Genomic DNA, 23,632 nt, shown 5'->3' with positions numbered 1-23,632 from the left:
ATTTCTGAATGGGAGGGCATCTACTTAGCCAAGCTCAACAACAGATCTGCAGATATATTAGCATTCAATAGAGGTGAAGTCTTCAGCAAAATAATTACTCCCTGATGCTCACCCTCGAATGGCATTTCAACCTGCAAGTATTTGTACTATCATTGCTCCAAATTGATAGGCACCAAAACTGTGGATAGTGCTGCCATCAAAGAAGATATGTTGCCCTAGAAAGTTTAATTGAAAAATCCAATTGAAATTGCTTTCGATTACATTTGCCGCTAATTAGAGTTGTAAGAGTTGTGACTTCTAAGGGTAAAGGGTTTATTGCTAAGAGTCCCTTCAAAATATCTTATTTACATATTAATTTCTTAATTTTTTTAAAAAAATAATCTGAAATTACATCTAAAAGTAACCTATATATCCTTGTTTGTCTTCTAGGATTGGAGGAGATATAGAATTAAGTTTTTTTGCTAAAGTTAAATTTAGGACTGTGGACCTGATCTCCTCACATCTTTTCTCATCCTTAATTCCTATATAGGTCTCTAATAACTAGCATCCTAGTCACCCTTAGAAGAAAAAATGCTGATTGTTTGGCATTGTGCTTTCAAGCGATCTAAAAGTAAAAATTTGGTAATTAGTCAGACTTTAAAGGTTAAGGATTCACCAAAGGGATAAATAGAACTACCTATTCCAACAACATAATTGACTAAAACTGATGGATATACATCGATTATATATTCATAAAGTGTAAAATACAAATCTAAAGGAATTAAGGAATTAATATGCAAATCAAGAAAAATTCAATTACTAAATCTGCCTATGTGACACTCTTCCACCACTATAACTTGGTTCCATTCAAACGAAGGTTTTAACTTGCATCTCAATTACTAAAGTTGTTTTTTTCATTTAAGTTTTATTGTTAGGCCGCGACCTTTGTTGGAAAAATAAACCAAGCAACAAGATGAAGCCAACTGCTTACTAGTGAAGGCGGACGCATACAGGCATGCATACTTGTGGGGTTTTGCTTATGGGGCTACTAAGACAAAGGCTGAGAAAAAGAGTATTACACCTTGGCATTGATGAGGTCGCCTTATAATACCCTGAAGAAGGTATTTTTCACCAGAAATACAGCAATAGCAATAAGCAAAACACAACAATCAACTATGAAGATAACACATCAAGCACCAAACAATCAAGACACCAAGATATACATGGAAAGCCTTCAAGGGAGAAAAACCACAGGACAAACAAGTGGAACTACTGGTATGAGAACAGAATAAAAGAGTGCAATCTCTCAAAGCCTTTGCCTTGGGCTTGGTATCACAGAAAATTGGAGAAATTCAAAGTTACCTCTATAGGCTTCTACAATACAAACTCCTCACCACAGAACAACCTTTTTCCAAGATGATGAAGCACTAAATCCATTGGAATCACCTAGCTTGAACTTCCCATATTGAAACGACTATTTCTAAACAACAATGAATGATTAGATGAAAAGAAAAAAAAGGTGGTAAACAACAGCAGTCAGTATTCCTAGAAAAAAAAAATCTCAAAGCAAAAAAGAGATGATCATTATAGAAAACTAGATAGATATGACCATTGTTTAGAATTCTCCAGAAAAAGCCCATAGAGAGCCGTTTAGGCATGTCCGCTGTTACTTTTATAAGAAAAAGGAGGAGAAGCCACAAATTAGGTTTTCTAGTTTCTTAAAGTTTTTGTTTTTTTGATTATTTTTATAAAAATATTTTTCAGATAATATTATAACACTTATTTTGTATAAAAATATTATTTATTTTAAAATTATATAAAAACTATATTTTTAATCAATACAAACATATTAGTAAAACTTGGGCTTTCTTAGATTGTGCACGAGCATAACTGCCTCCTAATCACGTGCAGGACTCGTGACTGAAGCACCTGGTCTTCAATATCTGTGCAGGATTTTTAGGGTAAACAATTCCTTGGGTTGAAGTACCAGTATCCTAAATATCTAGGAAATATATGAGACATCAACAACCTCTTCAGTTCACCATGCTTGATATAAGCAGGATATCATATTCAGAGTGTAGCCAGGGAATGGGATAACGGCATCCCCCTGTCTAAGAAAATTAATGGGCTTAATAGGTTTAAAAGGACAGACAGAGATACATTTCTATAATCAAAATGATGCATGTCATGAATTCCGACATGTTTCGGAGCAATAAAACTAATTTCTACACACATAATCAGCTCGTGACTGTTTTGCACGTACATCCTTCCAAGTTTCTTTCAGATATTGATGCTGTCCAGCTTGACATTCTGTCCTGCTATTGATTCTCTACTAAGCTTTTGTTTCCATGATATTCTTTTGGTTAATCAAAGAAAAATCCAGTCCAAAGGTTGAGCACAAAATTATATTTTACATTGTGATGCTTTGATACAAATCTGAAGTCTGGCTTCAGACGCTTAATTGTATCAAGTCATTCACAGGCATTAGTTTCGTTCTCCACTCACGGGTGCAGCAGAAAGAGATCTATTAGCATTTGCACTAGATCTTCATACCTGTGATTTCATAAGAGTTACCATATTGTTATTTCTTAGATGTTTCCGTAGATTTTTTATTTCTTCGCAACTTTGGTTTAAGAGTGATGATATTTATGGATCTTAAGAATCTCCATGTGACATTATATTTTGCTAATAAAACAAGGCATAGATTCAATAACACAAGCTGGCTCTTTCAGCAGCCATCCATCAGTGTGTTTTCTATCATGCTATTTTTAGCATAAAAGGGAATGCAGAGAGAAACAAGAGCAATGAGCTTTTCTCCATATCAAGTGAAAGTTTGTAATTGTTGAGATCACATTTCACGGAAAAAAGGAGGCATCTGCCTTCAATTATCCATATTCCATGCTATCCTGTTGCTACATTTCCATTTATGGATGTATAAATGTCACATTCAAATTCGAAGTCATCATTGCTATCCTCCTACTTCACTTAACAAGAGAGAAGTTTAATTTCTTTACCCATGAGACGGCATCATAAGATGCAGATGACTGCTAATTGTTCATCTGCCTGTTTTGGTGTTCAGTTAGTCTTCTCCAAACCATCTGCCAGCAATATTGCAATGTTACAGCTGCCATGAAGCAGAGCAGAGGTACACCAACAACACAGCCCCCAGGTGCAAGGTTAATCAGCGTCTGAAATCGAAGTTGAAGTTAATGAAGAACAAGTAAAGACAATGAACTAAAAAGGAAAAGGTACACCAACAACGCAGCCCCGAGGTGCAAGGTTAAACAGTGTCTACTGGAAATTAAGGTAATGGAAAAAAAGTAGAGACAATGAAGAAGAAGGAGCATATAAGACAACACAATGATTTTGCCACAAAACAGAGATGGGAATTAAGAATGCCATGATAAACAAATAGCAGACAATATCATTATCCAACAAACAAGACAACAACCGCTGGAGTAATCAACAAGGCCTACACCATCAAATGTAGTCACAAACTCAATTACCCGTGACCAAGAACAACCAACATTACATCATGCATTCTCATCGGAACAAATAAATGATTAAACTAATTAGCCTATTATGCAAGCCAGAAGTGCCTTTCATTAGACCAAAAATACATGGATCTGCAACTGAGTAATTCGTTGTTATTCATGTAAGAAAACAACCAAGCAGATATAAATAAACAGCATATGCACATTCTATAACTTATCTTCATGTGTGTTTTCTGGTTCAGGTAATGTCTGAATCCAGGAACAACCCAGACAAAATGTTTATGCATTATATGAACATTAATTGAGAGGACATATGCTGCAATTTTTTATGAAGTTAGACCAAAACAATGAATTTTCAACCCTCTGTGAATAATTGGATGTTATCTTCATTTTCTCCCCCTTTTTTGGAGCAATACCCAGGACGTGAACCTTGGACTTCTAAAGGGCAAGCCTTTGGGGGGAAGGTGCAAGCCTACTGTGCTAACATTTGCTGACAACTTGATGTCATAAACTTCAGATCAATCCCACAACCTTAAGCTTTCAAGTGTTCTCACCAGCTGAGAAATGTGCCTAATGTTGAATGTGATAATAACACCATTCATTCTGTTGATGTTACCGGTGTTTATAGCTGATGTTCCTGAGATACATGGAAACAGTGCATGTTATGCATGCTAGCAGTGATTAGTTGCATATCACACATATTGTGAAGGGGATTTTAAGCAAAAGCAAGGAATTAAAACCAACAGATTTCGTAGAAATCAGTACAGTTTGGCACATCTGCACTGTCATGAAGCAGTTCAATGGATAAGCTACACAGTCTATAATCCTCCTAGGGTTTAAAATGTGCTGTATTATGGACCACATAAACAAACATTATTTATTGCAAGCATGCAGTATTGTCCGGCATAAAAAATTGTTGTATCTGTTTCTTATCTGATATGAACAAGTAATCTCTCCTTTCAGAGAATTTTAGGAGTCTGAGCAAGATCCTGTTTATTTTCTTAAGGCATTAAAGCAATTAAAATGAAATAAGAAGCATGTCAATTAAGAACTTTATCTATTTTGCATTCTATTACTAGAGGAGACTTTCTCGCCACACTTTGAAAACATCTCCAATAATGAAATTTAACACCTTTTTTTGGACTTTACAGATTTATTTAATTAAAAAAAAAAAGTTGTCTTCATCCCACAACTTCAAGAATATAGATGTTTCAACAATTGCAACATGCCAGAAATGAAAGGAACAAAATATATTCTTGTTTCATATGGCATTTCGATAAAATGAATGGAAAGCTGCTTAAGTTGACATTAAATTCATAACTGATTGGGCAAGCCTTGGGTCCTCTTGGGTTTTCAGAGACTCTACTTAGCCAAAAACAATGAGTTCATGGACATGTAATATGTAAGGTTAGATGCTCACCATTATAGCGGCAATGCTATGAACAACCGGAACAATAGCTTGGTCACTTTTCCTCCCTTCAGCATACCCATTGAAAGCAATGACCATCGAAAAAGTATGAATAACCACAAATCCAAGTGACATAATGGCTGCAACACAGAAGGAAATTAATCAATGCAAAAGCAATATGATCTCAAAAAGATGTGTGTTGAATTTGGGAGCATCTGCAGCAGCATTGGAACACCACAGTCAATTCTTTAACAACAACAACAACAACAACAACAATAATAATAGTAATATTGTTGTATGCGTATGAAGCAGCCATCCAACCCAAACTAGTCTGAATAATATCATGGATTCAAGTTATAATCTAGGATCAGTATCTTAATTTTATTTTGCTAAGTGTGCTGACCATGCAACCTACCCTCTTTTTAATTTTTTTTCCTTTCTTTTTTTCCTGAGAACAAGGAGAGGCAGAAATCTCGCTTGAAATCACAGTGAGGACAGTATTCAGTATCCAACACCCATTAACTTTGCAAACTCAACCAGTTCACACTCTCCAAGTGTTATGCTACTTGCATGCATCCAAGGGGGAAGAGAATGGGATGTTTAAGGATTTGGGTGTAGTTGAGTGCTAAAATTGTCTTTGTTTAATTTCAATTTAACCACCTCTTTCTGTCTTTCTCTTCTTCCTTCCCTAAACCACATCTTCATCAAACATCTCAGGAAGTTTGCTAGAATTTGAATAAATAAATGCACCATAAGCACAACACAAGCTCATAGACTATAAATGTCATCAACTTTCAGTCAGGAAAAAGCCTCATTATCTAGAGCTGCAAAGCAGTGACACATGCAGTGCTAGCTTATTTGTTTGATTGCAGCATGTGGAAACTCTTTTATGTGTGTGTTGATGCAGGGTGCAATGACATAACCTTTTCTCTTCACTTAACAGCTCCTCCATTGAGCTCTGCATAAGCATGGATGCTTTGGTGAGTATGTGTGTCTGATTGAAAGAAAGAGAGAGAGAAAGAAAGAGAGAATTAAAAAAATGTCCCTGGAAATTTCCTGCCGAGGTCAGTATAGCATATATTTCCTAAAATGCTATCTTATTTTCTTACTGCTACAAGTTCTTCTCAGATGAATATTGCTGTGCTTAGCCTTAAAATTCTTATAATAAGAGCCTATTCAACATCAAGCTATGCAAATCTCCTTTCACTCATCAGGGAACAACTTTCAAGTTGAAATAAAACTTGAAACAAAAACTAAGAAAGACTGATGACTCACCAGAAATAAGGAAAAATGGTATGTGTGAGCACCTATCAACATAAAATGTTGCTGGACCAAATGCAGGAGTCAAGAGACTAAGACAGAAAAAGACGGCATGAGCCAAGCCATGACCTAAACCACCAGCTGCATGACATGTATGACATTGAAAGAATTCATCAAAATGAAAGTACAGTTGCCCATAAAGCAGGAAGCATACTTAATATAACAAATAATAATATTAAAAACTTCATATGCACATTTATTTCCCTTACAACCATACAAGGAGGAATATTTCATCGCAATAACCGGGCACTAAAGATATAGATTTTATGATCAAGCCAACATTCATGCTTATCTTACAAATTTCATATCACTAGAAACTTATATGGACACATTAATTTTGGATCTTTTATCTGCAATGCTGCAAAAAGCTGTTATAATTATATTACAACCACTTATCTATATGCGTTGGCCATTCTTGACATGTCTTCTTGTGTTATAAAAATGACAAACATGCCATTCAAAATTTTGGAGTTGAATTATAAGATCAAGTGAAAATATCAGATCCACTGCATTCATTCTTCATCATCCAACAACAGTTCTTAGATATATGTCTTGAGCGATAACTTATTGTTCTATTTAAGCCATCATGCTCAAGTGTCTGCAAATAATGAGCTGTAAGGTTGAAGACCCACACCATCTAGAATCACATGCTAATCATGGATATTCAAGTCATAAAATCTAAGAGAAACATAAGAGCAGCAGCAGAACGAGGTTTGGAGGGAATGATAGAAGTAGAAAAATGGTTGAGAGCAGAAATAGTTCGTAAATGGCAAGCTTACTTGGAAAAGCCACTATGTCCCTTGATCATTTACCTTGAGTCTTCATCTAAAAAGGTCAAAATATGAGTTCAAATTTATAAATCAAACCATGCACCTATGTCATCCAGTGAGGCTCTAAAGGTGTCTTGAATTCTATCATCATTCTTCATTTAGTATCATGTTAAATGTCTATGGTCATTTCAAGTTCTAGAAGCTCAAAGGTTAGTGTCTCGGTCATAAACCTTGGTATGCTAGCACTCATCTCACGATTGTTTTGCATGAGTTGATTGTTGAGACACCATTATCTTTACTCTCATTACTCATCTGAAAGTTACTTCAAGATTATACTTAATGGTGCTTTGTAATCCATCTTTCGCTGATGTGCTCTTGATACTGGATGTTTTTTATTCCATAAATTCTCATGCCAATTTAGAAAAGCATACAAAAGTGGCTAAAGAATGAATCATGAAGTGCATTCTTAAAATCCATATTCCTGCAAGCTTTGAGGCCTCTACCACAGCTACTTGCACAGCCTCCTCTTTTGAGCCTATCTTTTCTACTTAATTAGAAATTTTATTAGATGTAGAGAGTTTCGGGAACTAAGGTTTGAATACTTGGGCTCTTGTCTCAGTTTTAACCAAGCCAAGTTAGTTCTGATATCAATAGTTTGGGCAATTTCAAAAATTTTAGTTCAAGCCTTAGAGTTTTGGCTGGAAAAAAAATAAAAATCAGAAAATACAATATTCTAAAAGATCATGATGTGCATACTTGTATAGTTTAAATGGTACATTGTTGTTAAAGTTATGAACAAAACATAAAGAAATAGGAAAAGAGAAAGTAAAACAAGCTATAGAATTATATTGTTAACCGGTTTTAAAAAGAACAAATTTTATTTGATAAGAATTGTAAATACCAAATATATACATTTATCTCAAACTACAAAAGCTTTTATACTTTTAGACTAATGCATATCCTATTCTTTATGTTTTGGTTATCTTACTTCATGAAATATATGCAAGGGCTACTGCATTTTAGTTTGAATAAGTTGAAAGCACTCATACATCAAAATGTTTAAGAAAGAAGTCCTTGTTGGATTTTTCATAACAAACACTCACCTGCTTTAAATTAACTGCCATCTAATAAAATTTAAGTTTAATCATGCAGATATGCTTTGGAATGCTTGACTTACAACCCATTGGCAATTGGCAAGCACAACTTAAAAAAGTTAGCAGTTAATCTACAAAGTGTTTTTTTGGTTTATGTATGTCAAATTCAGCTGACATTGGTTGGTTTTGATTAGAACTACTGTAAGCTGGCCAAAACTAGACCAGAAGTTGTCGGTTTCTGGTGAAACTAACTGAAACTTCCAAAACTATTGAAACTTAAGCAGTGTCTGGCTTGGCCAAAATTTTCAAACCTTGCCTCGATGTATGAATATCTCTAACTCCACCAGGTTTGCAATTATTGGTACTTCAATCATCTCTGTAGGTACCTCAGTCTAGAACCTACAATTTTACGCCCTAACATGGAAGGCTCTTTTTTTTATTTTTCTCTCTATCAACTATAACACCATTAGATTGTGACAGCATGCAAATCCTTTTCAAATGTTCTTTATGTTTTACATCACTCATGAGCTTCATCTACTACAAATTTTGCCCTGTACTATTTGAATAGACAGCGGAAATGATTGGTAATGGATTTAGACGTTGATAATTTGATTTATTTCCCAAACTATTAGTTACCTAAAAACCAAAGAACATAGCTATAGTATGTAAGCATTACAATACTGGGGCACCATGAAAAATCTTCATGAAGGCCTGTGAAAACATATTTTGAGTTTGAATTAATTGATTAACAATGTTAAAGTGTCCAACCTTCTACCATGAAAATTTCTAAGTTACATCATTTTTAAGTTCAAATTACCAGAACAGCAAAGTGCTTATTAAAACCAAGCATACTTAGGACTTTTCCATTGAAAAGGTCCAGCCCGAGCATTTTTAGCAGTAGTTGAGGTGTTAAATCAATCCAAATCATTAATGAGTGGTCAAAGTCAGCATAGATCTATATAACATTTGAATGATGCAGACCATGTCTATTTTTCAATGCGCAGGAATTGGGCATGGTCTACATTAAATTTATGAATGAAATGGAATATCTTAGGTAGCCTATGTCTGTGTGAGTGTGAAAATAGGTAAGTATGACCATCTGTTTGTGGTGTAAGCTTGTTGAGTTTGAATCGTAGTCTTACGTGTCAAGGGGAAGAGCCTTGTATTTAGGAACTCCTTTCATCCTTCTCGAAGACACATTTGTCCTAGAAGGTGGTGATCGTGAAACATTTTTTTCTTATCAAAATTATAATAGTGCAATTTCCTTATTGAAATGAGATTTTTATCGCATCCTTTCATCATCATGATAATGGCATTTGTCCTCAAAATGCATCAAAAATGACCAACAGGTTGTCAGCATGCTCAGATAGGCGATCTGCCTTCAAAAGATACAAGTTTTACTTATTCTAATAGTTTGGCTATCATTCTTGCAGACCAGCAGAACCAGTAATCTTAAACAAGGCATTATTTCTAGCATCTAACGAATTAATCATCCCACTCACATAACACACTTGCATAGCCTATGTGCCATTTACCCTGATAAGATTAGAACATTCTTCTATAAAATTGTTTCTTTAATATGAAATTTTATGAGGGGCTTCATTAAGTTATTGTATTTGTAAATTATTCTATTATAATTTTACACGCTGTCATTTACGAGCTCATTGATTGTTAAGAAAAATGCAAAATTGAAAATTTTTAAAAGCTTACCCAAGGCAATTAACATCTTATCTGTCAAATAAAGGCGAGGTTTCGACACTCTGTCAGCAAAAGCATCCAACATATCTTCCAGTCTCCTGCAAAGTTCATTAATGTGCACATTAAGGAATCCTTTAATAGCATATGGTCCAAGTTTCCTCATGAAATGAGTCTATGTAAAAGCAAGAAACTCTTTAGTGCGACAAAGACAAATAAGTGAAGAATTTGACAATTCAACCTACTTGTAAACCTTCCAGAATACGATCCGGACACTTTCCTGAAAACCAACAGATGTGAGGATAAGGAGCACATACGGCCACCACACTGCAGACTTCACAGGAAGAAAACCTCTCCATACCGCAGAAAGGACTATCAAACTCACAAGCCAAAACAGTGTGCTGCATTTATCCAACCATTAGCACACAGCACAAAAAATCATATCAAAATGCAAAATTTTCATGTTTCCATCCATTAATTCATCGATCCATTAGCTCAGAGAATAGAAAGCACGTCAAAATACAAACGTTTTGTGTTCCCATGCATGAATTCATCCAATCACTAGCATAGAGCAACACCAAAATCATATCAAGATGCAATTTTTTTGTGTTTCTATCCATTAATTCATCGCAACATTGGGGAAAAACAAACAATGGAAGGAAAACCACAAATTTCAAGGTATTTCAAGAAAGATCGCTTGATCAGCTAAGGATTACTCAGGAAGATGGCTAGTTATTTGCAAAAATGATCTAATTTCACATCCGACCGCATAGAAGCCTGGTCTTTGGATCGATTTAAGAAGGAGAAAAGCGAAGAAAATGGTGGAAACCAGGGCAAAAAGAGGAGAAGGAGGGGGACAGACCTGGAGAGGAGGGTAAGGATGAGAAAGGGCTTCTTGGCGATGACGGCGACGAAGAGGGAGAGGGCGGGGCCAAGGGCGATGAGGACGTAGCCGAGCCCCGCGGCTGCCGTCATCTCTCCGGGCTCTGCTTCCCTCCTCTCCTCTTGGTCTCGAAATAAGAATTGGGGAAAGGTTGCTATCGGAGTTCAAGCCCACGCTATTACAATTCTATAAATATCTGCAATAGCTGCCGAAGGGAGGGGGAGAGAGAGAGAGAAAGAGTGAGGAAAATTTTATTAATACTCTATCAACTAAATTTTATTAAGATGGACTGTGTAACTAAGGATGTAATCCTATGGGATCAAAAATTAATAATAAAATATTTAAATTAATTTTATTAATATTAATTATGATCCATACTATTAAAAATATATGGAAATTAAATATTATTTTAATAATCTCTAAGAGATTGATAGAGAATAGGATAATTTTTATTATACTAATATATTAAAATATATGATAAGTAGACAAGTACTTCTCGCCTTGAATCTTTTAAAAATTGCTTTAAAGTTTGCATATTTAGCTTCTAGGCAGGCATAATCTTATGCCTAAGTTTGTCCACATATTTTGTCGATCAGTCGCAAATTACCTTCGATAAAAAAAGCAAGTTGGAGACACTTCAAGCACTATTATTCTTCCCCTTGATTCAATAATTTTCTCCTTGGAACTGCTCCGTAACTAGTCCAATCCCAACATGTAAACAATTAAAGCTCAATCTAAACCTCTATTAGGCCTAGCTTCTATCTCATATAGATTAAGACCTAGAAATTAAATTATCCCAGGTCCCCAACCATTAGCCGCTCCAAGTCTACTTCATTTTTACCCATTTCTCATGTTTCCAAATTACTTTCCATAATTCCAAGCCCTAATTAGCTCTCAGTCCATTAGATTAAAATTTATTTACGACTTATGGCTCATTCACTCATGTGAAGCCCAACTTATGTAAATAATTCTCACGTACTCAACTCATACCTCAACTTAACTATTTGGACTGCTAGATGAACCTAAGAAACTTTCACTATCCCTTCACCTTCATTCATTTCAAATGAGTGAATTCTCGCTACATTCCTTTTCCTCTAACTCATCCCTTCCGGTCTCAACACTTGAGTAAGCTTAAGCAACCACTACCAACTAAGCCATACCTTTTATCCTACAAGATAAAATTGCCCTCTTCATCTAGTTAACTTTTAAGTGCTGACTTGAAACCAAGACTAATTATATATAAATCCCCTTATTTATGAAGAGAAGACCAAATAAGAAAGCCCAAGTTCTAGTGCTAGCTCTCTTCCTTCTCCTATCCCCCATCTGTAGTAGCCTTAGAATCCTTTATTAGTCTTCCAAGGGGGGCAAAAAATCCAAGTCCTAACTCAATTACAAAAACCTCAAAATCTTAGAATACTCGTTCGTTCCACCACAACTCCCAAGTCCAAATACCCCAACATATTTAACAAGGAGGAGTCATCAAGTCCACCCAGTTAGAGCTTGGGAGGGTGCTGCTCCTAGCCTTGAGGGGGCATTTGGTAACCTCAACAGGATCACCACGGTGATATAAAATCTCCGGTGATTCGAATACTGGGGTGATTTGATCCCCAATGATCTAAGATCAGTATGTTTAGTAGGTCATGGTTCAGTGATTAAAATCTCCGGATATCTATGAGTAACTTGTTTGATATGGTACGGGGATCCAAGATCACCAACCACATAATACCACAAATACCCCTGATATATCTTTGATGGATTTTTTATGTGTTTTTAATTCTCATGAATCAAAAATGTAAGTCAATATGCTAATTTCTACAATAGCTCCATAATTTTGTCACATATTCTACTTTTAGTAGCCCTTATCATATATTTATTAATCATATAAAAGATATTATCATTCAATAATAATATGATAATAATATGGTTAGTAATATATTATAATATAATATATATTATTAATATAATATATAATATCGATATAATATTATATATATATATATATATAACATTGACATAATATGTTGATGGTATATTGATATATCAATTTTTCTGCTAAATTAAGAGGTATTTTTGTCCTTAACTTTCAACCCAGGATCACTGCCCTGGGGTGATCTTAAATTTTCAACCTCAAGGACGGATATCCCATCACCGGGTTGGGTGGTGATTTGAGGAGTGGAGGTGATTTAGAATCACCGCCACGTAGGATCACCCTGGTGCAACCAAATGCAGTGATCTCATCACCTCCACCTACATCACCCTTGATCCTGGGACGATCACCCCACACCAAACGCCCTCTGAAGGTTTGGGATTCCTTCCAAGCTTAAGGGAGGTCTTCTCTAACACCAAAAAGTTCTCCTCTATTAAAATTCACCTTCCAAATCTATGGGTTTTGATTGCATTTTATAGAAGTTCATCTTCCAAATCTACAGGCTTTGCCCTTCTTTTCTTTTTTTTGGTGAAAGAACATTGCCTTTGTCACCAATACCTTCAACCTTGGACAATCTGGGTGGAAGATGTGAGACAGGCTACCATCGTTAGCTTACTAGACATCTTCACAAAAGCAAAAACATGGAAGGAATTGGCACCTTCAACGAAGAGATCAATATGAGTTCTAATTAGAGAATGGCCAGGTCACAGGACACACAGAATTTGTTCTGATGTTATGTCATGTTGAGAGTATTGTGAGGTAGCGTAGTTTTCATCAGCACAGCCCACTCCTTGTCTCCCACTCTACCCAAGGATTAAGGCCACTTTTAACTACACCCAACCACATTTCAAAACAGTGCTTGGAAAACTCATTAACAATGCATGGCCCATGCATTACTTGGTACTTGTTTGGTGCCAAGACAGTCGAACCAAATGTCATGGACCCCAAGATGAGAGCCCTTGGAGATGCTTCAGAAGTTTAGAAGATTACGCAGACCTCTCAGTAATCTGCAACTAATCTCTGGAGTATGGCTTTAATGGGAGAGGATTTACACTATAAAACCTTATTTCCCTTGAGCCTGCTTTTGTATGCTCTTTGTTTTCCTGTCAGCATTAAGTGAGCTCCCTTTGTGTCAAATTCTAGACAATGAGGACACTCTTGTTGAAATGGAGTAACCTTGTTGCCATTTTGCTCGAAAAAAGGTTAATCAGAAGAAAATAAATATAGGCATATATAAAATCTTTTAAGGAAACATCTAAGATTAGGACAGGATAAGATTTATAAAGCTTTGCACCATGACTGGTTTGAGCTAATATGGAGATTATCAGACCAAATGGATCAAGGGTCCACTTCAATTGGATTTCATATTTTGGGTTTGATGTTCCAACTTGGACAATACCCAATGGATCAGTTTTCTGGAGTCATATTGCAGAAGACCAAATCCTCTTCCATGAAGAACAAGCTTTTTCCAGGCTGGTAGACTTTATCAGCTGTTACCTTTCTAAAACAAACAATACAGAATCTTACACTAAAGGAGGAGAGCATCAAGCAAATGTTATGTACCATAATCAATTCCCATTTCATTTCATTTCATCTTAATTGCCTTTACAATGCCCCTTAGTAGGTTTTTTCCAATAAAGTCTGTAACGGATGCTGATACAAAATTAAGCATCTTTTCAGAATTGTGGTACAACCCGCACTATACCAACATAAATATTCAAAAAAAGATGAATAAGAAACAACTTCTCGATATGCAGTATATAAAATGTTAGTCCTATGCAATAAAGGCAAGAGAAGTTGGTTAAGATCTTTTAATTGGGCTTGATTTCTTAGCTTTTGAACTGGGGCTTGCCGTCTCCATGAAAGCAGATGGGCATAATTTGTTTATACCACAGATTCCGCACCGAGGTCTGAGAGGAGTGCAAATTGTTTGCCCGAATCCAACCTGAATGAACATGATATGCGAATCCACTCATTAACAATCCAAATAAGAAGGAAAATTAATGAGCATTATGCTTCTTTTGCTTGCATACCGAAAGCTGAAGTGCCTGCTTCATATTTCACATCAGAAAAGATGCTACAACACGATCGGTTCTGATTCCAATATAAGATCAATTCTCAGATTTAAAGCACGTCATTTAAGGTTTTTTTGGAAGCCTTGGAAAATGAAAATGGTTCGTTCAACATGATGAAGATACCACAACTTCTTTCACCAGAAAGAAAATTATATTGCAGAAGTCATCATAAAATGCATTCACTGGCCTCAGGCATTTTAGTTAGGAACCTTTGCTTTCCAGATAACAACAATCTTAAAATGGTCGAGAAATAATGCAGTGCTACATATTCCTAGTAGTATTTTGGAAATGCTACAAATTCCAGGCCATGATGCCTCTAAGACCCTAGTTGGTGATCACAGGTGGATTCTGCTCAAAATTTATGGGAAGGTCGGAATATTGGAAGCTGAAAGAGAATGTAGGTGTTGGGTGCACATACAAAATTACAACAAAGTGCAGCACACCATTCTCGAAAATGTTAGGTCAGTGTTCATGTACTAAACCTTCCTATGTTTGTGACAAAAGATAAAGACCAATCTTACTCCCATCGGGAAAAATTTTCAGAAAAGAATAAAAGCTACCCATGACCACAGGCTTCCAGTGAAATGATTTTATTGAAGCATCCGTAGTAACCTTCTTTTACATTCTTTAAAGAAGTCGGTTTCTGTTTTTATGATTTTATTCTTACATGAGGTTGAAGGTAAGTTTGCCTATGCTCCACGACTGTTGTTATAATACCTACATCAATTTACAACAGGTCTCCAGATTGATAGGAGTTCAATTTATGGAATTAAAGGTGGCATGCTTCTACTTTTCGTTAAAAACAAGTCAAGAACATAGTAAAACCAGAAAAGACAACTTTGTTTTCTATACATAAATTTTCCTTTCAAGTTCACATTATATTACAATACTACAGAAGAAGAAAAATAGAAGTAATAACAAAAATCAGTGTAGTGAAGCTTATCATACCAGTAGTGGATTGATCAGAACCCATTCATCCTTCGGAAGCCATGTTTGCAAAGACACTCTTGTCTCTTCTGGAGTCAAAGTTTTCTAGTAAATGAAAAAAAGAAAGGTTGTGTCATGTCTTCATCAGATAAAAGAGATCCAGGATAAGATGTTGAAGTCAGCAGGCAAGGGACTAGATGAAGAATATTTTATGTGCAGCAGAACACCTTTCTTGTTCCCGGTCGTGATACCCATCCAAGGCGATTACAAATTCGATGCACATGAGTATCGACACAAATCCCTTGAACATTATTCCATCCGACGTTCATAACCTATTTATTGAAATGGAATCGAAATCAGAGAAGAACATCAGCTGTCATGTTTGAAGATGACAAGTGAGCTGTACCAGATGTGCCATTTTCGGACCTATGCCTGGAAGCGCTAACAGTTCATCTAAAGAACTTGGGATGTCTCCATCATACTTTTCAAGACAAATTTCAGCAACTTTCTTTATGTAATGAGCCTTTCTCAGGTAAAATCCAACCTAAAACAGAAACAGTAATTATCATGCTTAAAATATCATTTATAAGTGGAAGTAGGCCTGAAGCTCATAAATTATGATTGTGTGACCTATATTCTGCAGTTTAAAATAGTGTCTGAAGAATTGTCAGCAGCGTCATTATCAGGAGGTCTACACAGCCAATTCCACTTATCAAAGTGAGTGAATTTCTTGGTTTTTTTTTAAAAAATCGCATGGCTCTCATATTCAACTTGTTCTCTTTTTTCCTTCCTCCCCTGCCCCTTCATTTAACACATTCTCTTTCAATTACTTCCCACATATTGCAGATCAGAAACTGAAAAACAAATTCCTAAAATTGTCCTGAACATTTGACCATTGGTCAGAAAGATTCCATGAGAAAACAAGAAATGAACAACAAAACCCAATGCCTTCCTAGTAAATTACAAGTTGATGGCTCAAATAGTACAGCATAAGGACTAGTCATTAGGATAACATGATTAGGGACTGCAAATAACAGAACTGCAATGGGACGATGTGATTGTATCTCCAATCTTGCATATTCTTCTAAATATGTTTTTAAGTTTTAACAAATCTGAAAACTGAAAGCATTATAGGGAAATGTGATATCCTCAGGCTATTGAATAATTTGTATTGGATCCATAATATACATAAGCTATTCGGAGTACCAAAGAATGATTTAATTATCAATAAAAGGGCATTTTAGACATGGAGTAGATACTTGGAGATGGAGTCAAACCCCTGATCTTTCAAGTTACAAGATAGGACATAGTATAATAATTAGTGCATCAGTAGCTCAACAAATTACAATTCTTTTAAATAGAACTGACATCTTCAGCCATGTGGATGACGGTGATGATAAAGGATAATGGTGTTGTTTAGCCCTGATCATGAAGCTACTGCATGCAAGAGCACTCAAATGATACACACAGGACATACCGGATAGATCAAACTAGCCATGCTTGCTTCGTCAGTTTTAACAATGGCATCAGCATCAAGTAAGCCTTTCTCAGTGAGACGCTGCACGGCACCTGTTCTCCTAATCAAGTTTACTAAATTAGCAAGAATCATATCTTGGCGAGAAAACTATATAAATGCAAAGAATCAGCATAATATGTTTGGGCCTAAAGGAAAGAGAAAAGAAAAGAAATTGAACAGTTTCAAAAACTTTCCATGTGTAACTGCATCCTTGGTTTGGCTCGATAGAAGGGAAGAAACCAAAACTGCAAATCTTCTTTCCTGACAAGGAAACAACATGGCTTAGACAGCAAAAAAATTAAAAGCATTATGTAAATCAGAATTAGTGGAAATATATGACTTCAAGGCTGGACAATAATGTGATCAAATATATTATTGTGTTGTCTTTCAGAGTTCATTTATTTAAAAGTTGGTAGTCAGATAATTATATCTCAGCATCTTCAAAGATAAGGAGAATATAGGATGTTATGAAGTGAATAATCAACTCTCCATAAAGTCATAGGTTTCGCAAAAATTTGGCCTCTGCTTTAGAATTCCATTGGATGTCTTTAGAGGTAAATTTTGCATAAAAGCAGGTTTATGGCACCTAAAACTTATGCAGCTTTCAAATTATTCATTTGTTTGGTTAAACCTATTTAAATACAACAGCGATTCTCACGTATCATCGATATGAAGAATGGATGTCTTATTGATAGATTATGAGTAGGGCAATATCGTAAAAAATGTTGATGGGCAGGGATTGCAAAGGCTGGACATAAGACATTTCATAATTGAGGTTAAGATAAATCAAAGTTTCATCATAAGACAAAAATATTACTAAATTTAACATCCAGAAAATAGTTCTTCACTTAATAAAATCCTCAATAAGATGCAAAGCTGTAAATATAGTATGAAATCCAAATATGGGCTCACAAATTGAGTTTACCATCTCATTCTCTCTATAACTATTTAATAAAGCTGATGCACGTATATGCTGTTAATACATGCAATTATATCCTTCATTGTAAAAAAATCCATGCGAAGGACTTCAAGGAACTTTGAGAGACAAAAATGTTATGGTAAAACTCACATCAATGCATATGGTTATATAATACATAACTTGCCTCTTTTAATTGATTCTATTTTGAGAAGAGTCAGATCATTCCCGTTTTTTAGTTCAAAGAGTGTCAAAACAGATTCCTATATGAAAATTAAAAAGTAATAAGGGAAAGGAAGGGAAAAGGAAAATACAGAAAATAAATTAGGAATACAAAAAGTAGGTAAGATCGACAAATAGAAAATACAAGAAAGGTTGAACTTTATTAAGTGCACATTGCTAGTTTTTGCAAATAATATGGTAATTCACGTACTTCTAATAATTAGTGTGTTTCCAATCCAAAGGTCCAGCTAATTGAGAGACCAAGATTACCTTTGGTGGTAGAAGAATACCCGCCTTTTCACATCCCTTGGAGTCTACTGGGGCCTCCTCAGAGGACCTCATTTTCTTAATCCCTTCAAGGACTTCTTCCCAATTTGTTGGTGGTTCCACTGCATTGAAAACGAAATTCAGTTAAAACTGTCTTTCAGGTAAAAAATAGTTGTGAGCAATATAGTTATGTGCTTAAAGTCAGAGCCAAAGACTCCATAAAAATGAAGAAACACGAGCAAAGATGGACAACTCCCCCCTTTTTTTAGTACTGTAAAATGATTCATTCCTCTGAAATAATTCCATGTTTCGTATTTCTTACTGCTTATGCTTTTTGCAAGTACCTTTTGGTACTATGGAAAGGTCTGTCCTCTTGTCCATACCAACTGGAAGAGCAGATGCAAGCTTCACCTTACCTGTAGGATCATTTTTAATGGAAACAAGAAAATCCTTTTAAGATGAAGCTAAAAAGTTATACTTGCATTAGCATAAGGTAAAATACATGCAAGCATGTAACATGCAATATCAGACATCATAAGAGCAAGGATTTAAGTGCATTGGTAACTGGTAAATGATAGTACTTGTCATAAAAAAGGAATATCCCTTGCAGATATTGTTTTAGGACTAAACTAAGCATTTTCTAGCATGTAGAATGTGCGACAATGGGCCAAGTACAGGCTATTTGATAGTAAGCCTGTCTATTGCTACCGGCTCACCATGAAAGTGCATTGAAGAAAATTTCCAACCTCTGGCTTACTTACTGTCAAAAAAAAAAAAAAAAAAAAGAAGAAAGTCATAACTGATTGAGGCATAACCACCTTGCCAATTTGATTGATTGCAATTTGGAAGGTTGAGACAGAACTCTGAAGCCAAATCTTAAATTTTCCTAACAGAACTTGATCTATCCCTTTCACATACTGCTCTATGCATCGCATTGTGTACAGGATTTTTGTATCACATTGTGTAAGGACATCAGATATCACTTTACAAGAAGATTGGCTCAAATGTCCCAGTTCTTATGACCATAATACTGTATGTCATCATTAAAGCACAGCACGTGAAACCTCCCTATGATATGCTGAACCCCAAGTTTTCTTTACTAAAATATTATTCCCTTCCATGTTGATCATCAGTTTCCTCAAAATTAAAATTTACATTCATATTGTGCACAACAGTATACCGCTTCCAAACAACTTTTTTTTTTTTTAAGAGAGAGAAAATTCCGAACTACATTTCCTCTTTTGTCTAGTGAGTAACTGTAAACAAGATTACTGCATCAGATATTCCAAACTTGACTAATTTAAACTAACTGAAAGTCATAAAGTGTTCAAAACCCTATGTGCTAAAAACGTTCATAGGTAGAAAATGTACTCCAATTTATATTGATAAAATGTCTTACTTGAAGTTTTAGTTGCCTTGGCCTTATTATATGCAAACTCTTCAATGTCAGGCAAGTGATCAATCTGCAAAATAAACCAATCATCATGACTAAGTATCTCAGAACACTAACCCACAATAAAAAAGAACCAAAGTTTGTGCATATACCCAACTAGAAACAATAAAGAGAAGAATTGGGCAAGGAAAGTATTAGTTTCAACAAATAGATATATAGATAAAACTAACATCCTAGCCACAACAAAAGAAAAAAGAAAATGCCACAGAAAAATAATCTTTACAAGTTCTAAAGCAAGAGAAAGAACATAACAATCTGAAAACCGGAAAGACCCTTTATTTTGGAAAAGAAGAAAACATGAAATGCTCACTTTCTGATCACGAGCTTCTCCTTCTGGATTCTCCGCATTAATTTCGATCATCCTTTTGACCCTCTTTTTTCCCGCATAACCACGAATCCCCAATCCAGCAATGCCATCAGAACCATCAGAACCTGGAAAATAGCACTACAAAAATTATTTCTTTCATAAACACAAACATAGCATTATACACAAAAATAAGAAAAAGACAACTTTCTTTCACAAAATTCTGAACAAATAGATAGAAAGAAGATGCATTTATTACCTCAAAAGTTTGAGCTTAACACCATTCTTACCCAAAATGAAAGAGAAATTAATTTAGCACATTTAGTAACTGGAATTTGAATTCTAGACGCGAAGCTTACCCAAAAAGAAAGCAAAAAGAAAAGGCAAAAACGAGATTTCATCCCGGGAAAAAAAACATTTTTCAACAAATTTCGAGAACTGAGTTCAAAAGAACATAAAATGGATACAAAAGAAGACATATTTATTACTCTACATGCTAAAAATTTGGTTTTTTCTTAAGAAAAATTTTAGAAAACTTAAAATGTAGGCTTTAACACCATTCTTACCCAAAATGAAAGAGAAATTAATCTATTAGCTCTAGAATACTGGAATTTGGATTTTAAACACGATTCTCACCCGAAACGAAAGCAAAAAAAGAGAAAAAAAATAACGCGATTCTCAAGGGGTTCGAAAGGGGGGAAGAAGACCCGTACCTGGATTTAGCTCTGGGTTAGGGTTTTGGGCCTCTGATGGAAGAGATCGGGAAGAGAGCCTGGTCCGAGACATCCTCAGGTTTTTCGCGGGAGAAGAGAACGAGAGAAGAGGGACCCTTAAGACGGCGAGAGAGAAGGGCATTTGGATTTGGAGGGAAGATGGGTTTACTTGGAAGTAAAAAGGAGGGATCTTTGTTTGTTTCCTTTCTTTATTTTTTTTTATTTTTTTGTTGTTGTTTCCCATGGAAGAGGAGGATTTCAGAACATGCTACCCATACGTGGCGGTACATATATCAAGAGTTTTGTGTGATTCTGATGCTACAAATCACAATAAAAAGGAGGGATCTTTTCTTTTTTTTTGTGCAGCGTTTGCTTACAAATCACAATAAATCATTTATCAAGAGTTTTATTTAGAATTTGATTCTGATGCTAAAGGTTAATATGGAGGAGCTTGTGTGATATTAAAGGGCTGTGTCCCCTAAGTGCTTTGCACATCTAATATGTGCTAAAATGACAATTTAAGGCTATAAATGAGCTGAGTTCATCCTTGACCCGAATCACCCGATCCATCCTATTCTTGAAAACCTAAAGAATGATTAGGTTTGTATTTCATAAATTTGAGCTGATTTGACTCAAATTAACCCAATCCAAATACTATATATTTTATAAGTATATTTTGGATCATACTATTAGTTATTCAACCCAACTTGACTCGCAAGAAAGTATTTTAAGATATTTCTTTTTTTTTTTGTTAGGAGAAAAGTGCCCGATAATATTAATTATTATAAAAAATTGTTATTGAGGCCATCAATCTCTTGAAGCCAATTGCAATTCTAAATAAACATTAATTCATCAAGTTTAACCATGCCAGCAAACAATTCTACAACAAACAAAATTTAGTTTGATTCACACGTACGAAAAAAAAATCTTCATAAAATATTGTTAGTAAACAAATGTAGACTTGGATTTGAATTAGCCCCCATTGAGATCCAAATATTTTAAGTTGGGTCTTGGGTTATGTATAGCCAACTAGTTCCTCTTCCTGCTGTCCCCGTGAGGCAGAGCTACCGCCGGTATTATATTTTGGGTTGGGTCCAAAGTCGTATGTGGCCCCAACCTAAATCTAAACAACCTATTGGATCTAAAATATTTTTTAGGAATCCGACCTGATCAAAACCATTCATCCATTGGATTGGGTCCAATATCAGGACCTCATATAAAACTAGATAGGGTGAAGATCAAGCATACTCCGATTTGCCCAACCTTATTTACAATCATACCGTCAAGTGTTCTCCATATTTATATGGGTTTTTGTGGTTTAAAGAAACTTTTTCGTGCATTAATTAACATTATGGTGAAAAGTATCTATTGTCGCAAGGAATTGATTCGACTGAGGCACCAAACTAACTGGGTTATTGGAGGGTTCGGTGATTGACTATTCAGACTATAGAGGTTGACAAAAGAGCGCGATGTGCCTCCAAGGTGGTGTTCGATGGCTCTAATGCCGGTCATTTTTGAAATGGTGGTAGACAAAGGAAATCGTACTTGGACCTTCACTTCAATGCTAGATCTAATCTGAAATAGTAAAAATGAAGAAGTCATTTTGTCGAGGATTGTCTGACGGAGGACCCAGTGATGCCTAAGCCGGATAAATTCTCAGGAAATGGCAGAAGTGCTTTGCAGTTTCATGCACTGCAAACCAAAACGCTTGCATGGTGGAAATGCTAGTGCAGTCCCCAGTGGACTTTTTGCAGGACATTGAGATTACCAAAACCACCATTCTATCTCTATTATTGATCTTGAAATCTACCATGAAATGCGAGCAGCCATACAGTGAAATAAATTTTTTTGCTTCGCAATGGACCTAAATTTCAAAGATCCATCGCCAAGTTAGCATGCACAAGAATGCAAGCAAAAATTTCAATCGACATAAATTAATCTGTGCGTTTTTAAAATTACGAGATACTATGTGAAAATTTTAAATACAAAAAAGTGCAAACTATCTTAATGTCTTATTACTATTCTTTATGAGGGTTCTATGCAGTTATAGCAATTTTTAACTTAGACCCGTTGATTCTCTTGAACTCATCCAACCTAAACGCTTCAGCTGAGGGTTTTGTATAATTAAATCAAGTTTTGCTTACCATAACCAACGCTGTTATGCATGGTTTATGTTTTGAATTGGCTTCCAAACCCAACAAGTTGTCATGGGTTGGAAAATTTCCAAGACCAAATCCAGGGTTCCTAAGATACTAGCCATAGAGTGGAGTACCCTGGTTAAAGTCAAAGCTTGGTTCAAGTTATTAGGGAGGCATTGTAGGTAATGGTTAAAAAGAAGCAAAATGTTGACCAAAAGGAAAGTGGTGCGGATTTGGTGTTTAAGGATTTATCATATTTATATATATGTGTGTGTGTCTCTATATATATATATATATATATATATATATATATATATATATATATATATATATATATATATATATATGTATGTATGTATGTATGTATGTATGTATGTATGTATGTATGTATGTATGTATGTATGTATGTATGTATGGCTCATAAATAAAATTTAGGTTGGAATAGAAGGTTGAATATGGATCCATATAAGTCAGCTGCGTATAATTTTTCTTTTCAACTTCATTACAAATGGATCGAGGACTTATTTGGTT

At 35.3% G+C, this 23,632-nt stretch overlaps 2 protein-coding genes across 4 annotated transcripts; both read right to left on the bottom strand.

Annotated features, from left to right (window-relative positions):
- Positions 1-2,770: 2,770 nt before the first annotated feature.
- Positions 2,771-10,904, bottom strand: LOC103714476 (gamma-secretase subunit APH1-like). The gene is made up of 6 exons (XM_008801745.3): positions 10,623-10,904; positions 10,006-10,161; positions 9,776-9,861; positions 6,157-6,282; positions 4,894-5,021; positions 2,771-3,167 (listed from the first exon to the last, which is right to left on the bottom strand). The coding sequence occupies exons 1-6, from the start codon at positions 10,733-10,735 to the stop codon at positions 3,027-3,029; spliced, it is 750 nt and encodes a 249-aa protein (XP_008799967.1). The 5' UTR covers positions 10,736-10,904; the 3' UTR covers positions 2,771-3,026.
- A 3,224-nt stretch (positions 10,905-14,128) lies between these two features.
- LOC103714486 (endonuclease III homolog 1, chloroplastic) lies at positions 14,129-21,211 on the bottom strand. 3 transcript variants are annotated; one of them, XM_008801755.4, is made up of 12 exons: positions 20,964-21,211; positions 20,257-20,369; positions 19,893-19,956; positions 18,838-18,909; positions 18,497-18,615; positions 17,283-17,349; positions 17,050-17,141; positions 15,979-16,116; positions 15,800-15,904; positions 15,594-15,677; positions 14,604-14,664; positions 14,129-14,515 (listed from the first exon to the last, which is right to left on the bottom strand). In XM_008801755.4, exons 1-12 carry the CDS (start codon positions 21,205-21,207, stop codon positions 14,400-14,402), a joined length of 1,275 nt encoding a protein of 424 aa, XP_008799977.2. In that variant the 5' UTR covers positions 21,208-21,211; the 3' UTR covers positions 14,129-14,399. The 3 variants fall into 3 exon arrangements, with proteins under 3 accessions (XP_008799977.2, XP_038989649.1, XP_038989650.1); XM_039133721.1 differs by having other exon boundaries at positions 20,257-20,378; positions 20,964-21,210; XM_039133722.1 differs by lacking the exon at positions 14,604-14,664 and having other exon boundaries at positions 20,257-20,378; positions 20,964-21,206.
- Positions 21,212-23,632: the final 2,421 nt, after the last annotated feature.

This window comes from Phoenix dactylifera, chromosome 14 (assembly GCF_009389715.1).
Source record: "Phoenix dactylifera cultivar Barhee BC4 chromosome 14, palm_55x_up_171113_PBpolish2nd_filt_p, whole genome shotgun sequence".
Classification (NCBI taxonomy): domain Eukaryota; kingdom Viridiplantae; phylum Streptophyta; class Magnoliopsida; order Arecales; family Arecaceae; genus Phoenix; species Phoenix dactylifera.
The sequence above is the reverse complement of the archived record's forward strand: the minus strand, read 5'-3'. Positions and strand labels throughout refer to the sequence as shown.

What these genes read in the sequence shown, in the direction of transcription:
- LOC103714476 (XM_008801745.3), bottom strand. Translation starts at nt 10,735, where the DNA reads ATGACGGCAGCCGCGGGGCTCGGCTACGTCCTCATCGCCCTTGGCCCC. An exon ending in GTATTCTGGAAGGTTTACAA is followed by an intron (nt 9,862 to 10,005) that starts GTAGGTTGAATT and finishes TGAACTTTGCAG; the next exon opens with GAGACTGGAAGATATGTTGG. An exon ending in TAAGATGTTAATTGCCTTGG is followed by an intron (nt 6,283 to 9,775) that starts GTAAGCTTTTAA and finishes CATGTCATGCAG; the next exon opens with CTGGTGGTTTAGGTCATGGC.
- LOC103714486 (XM_039133721.1), bottom strand. Translation starts at nt 21,207, where the DNA reads ATGGGAAACAACAACAAAAAAATAAAAAAAAATAAAGAAAGGAAACAA. An exon ending in GTATTCTTCTACCACCAAAG is followed by an intron (nt 17,350 to 18,496) that starts GTAATCTTGGTC and finishes TTTCCTTGTCAG; the next exon opens with GAAAGAAGATTTGCAGTTTT. An exon ending in GTCCGAAAATGGCACATCTG is followed by an intron (nt 15,905 to 15,978) that starts GTACAGCTCACT and finishes TTCAATAAATAG; the next exon opens with GTTATGAACGTCGGATGGAA.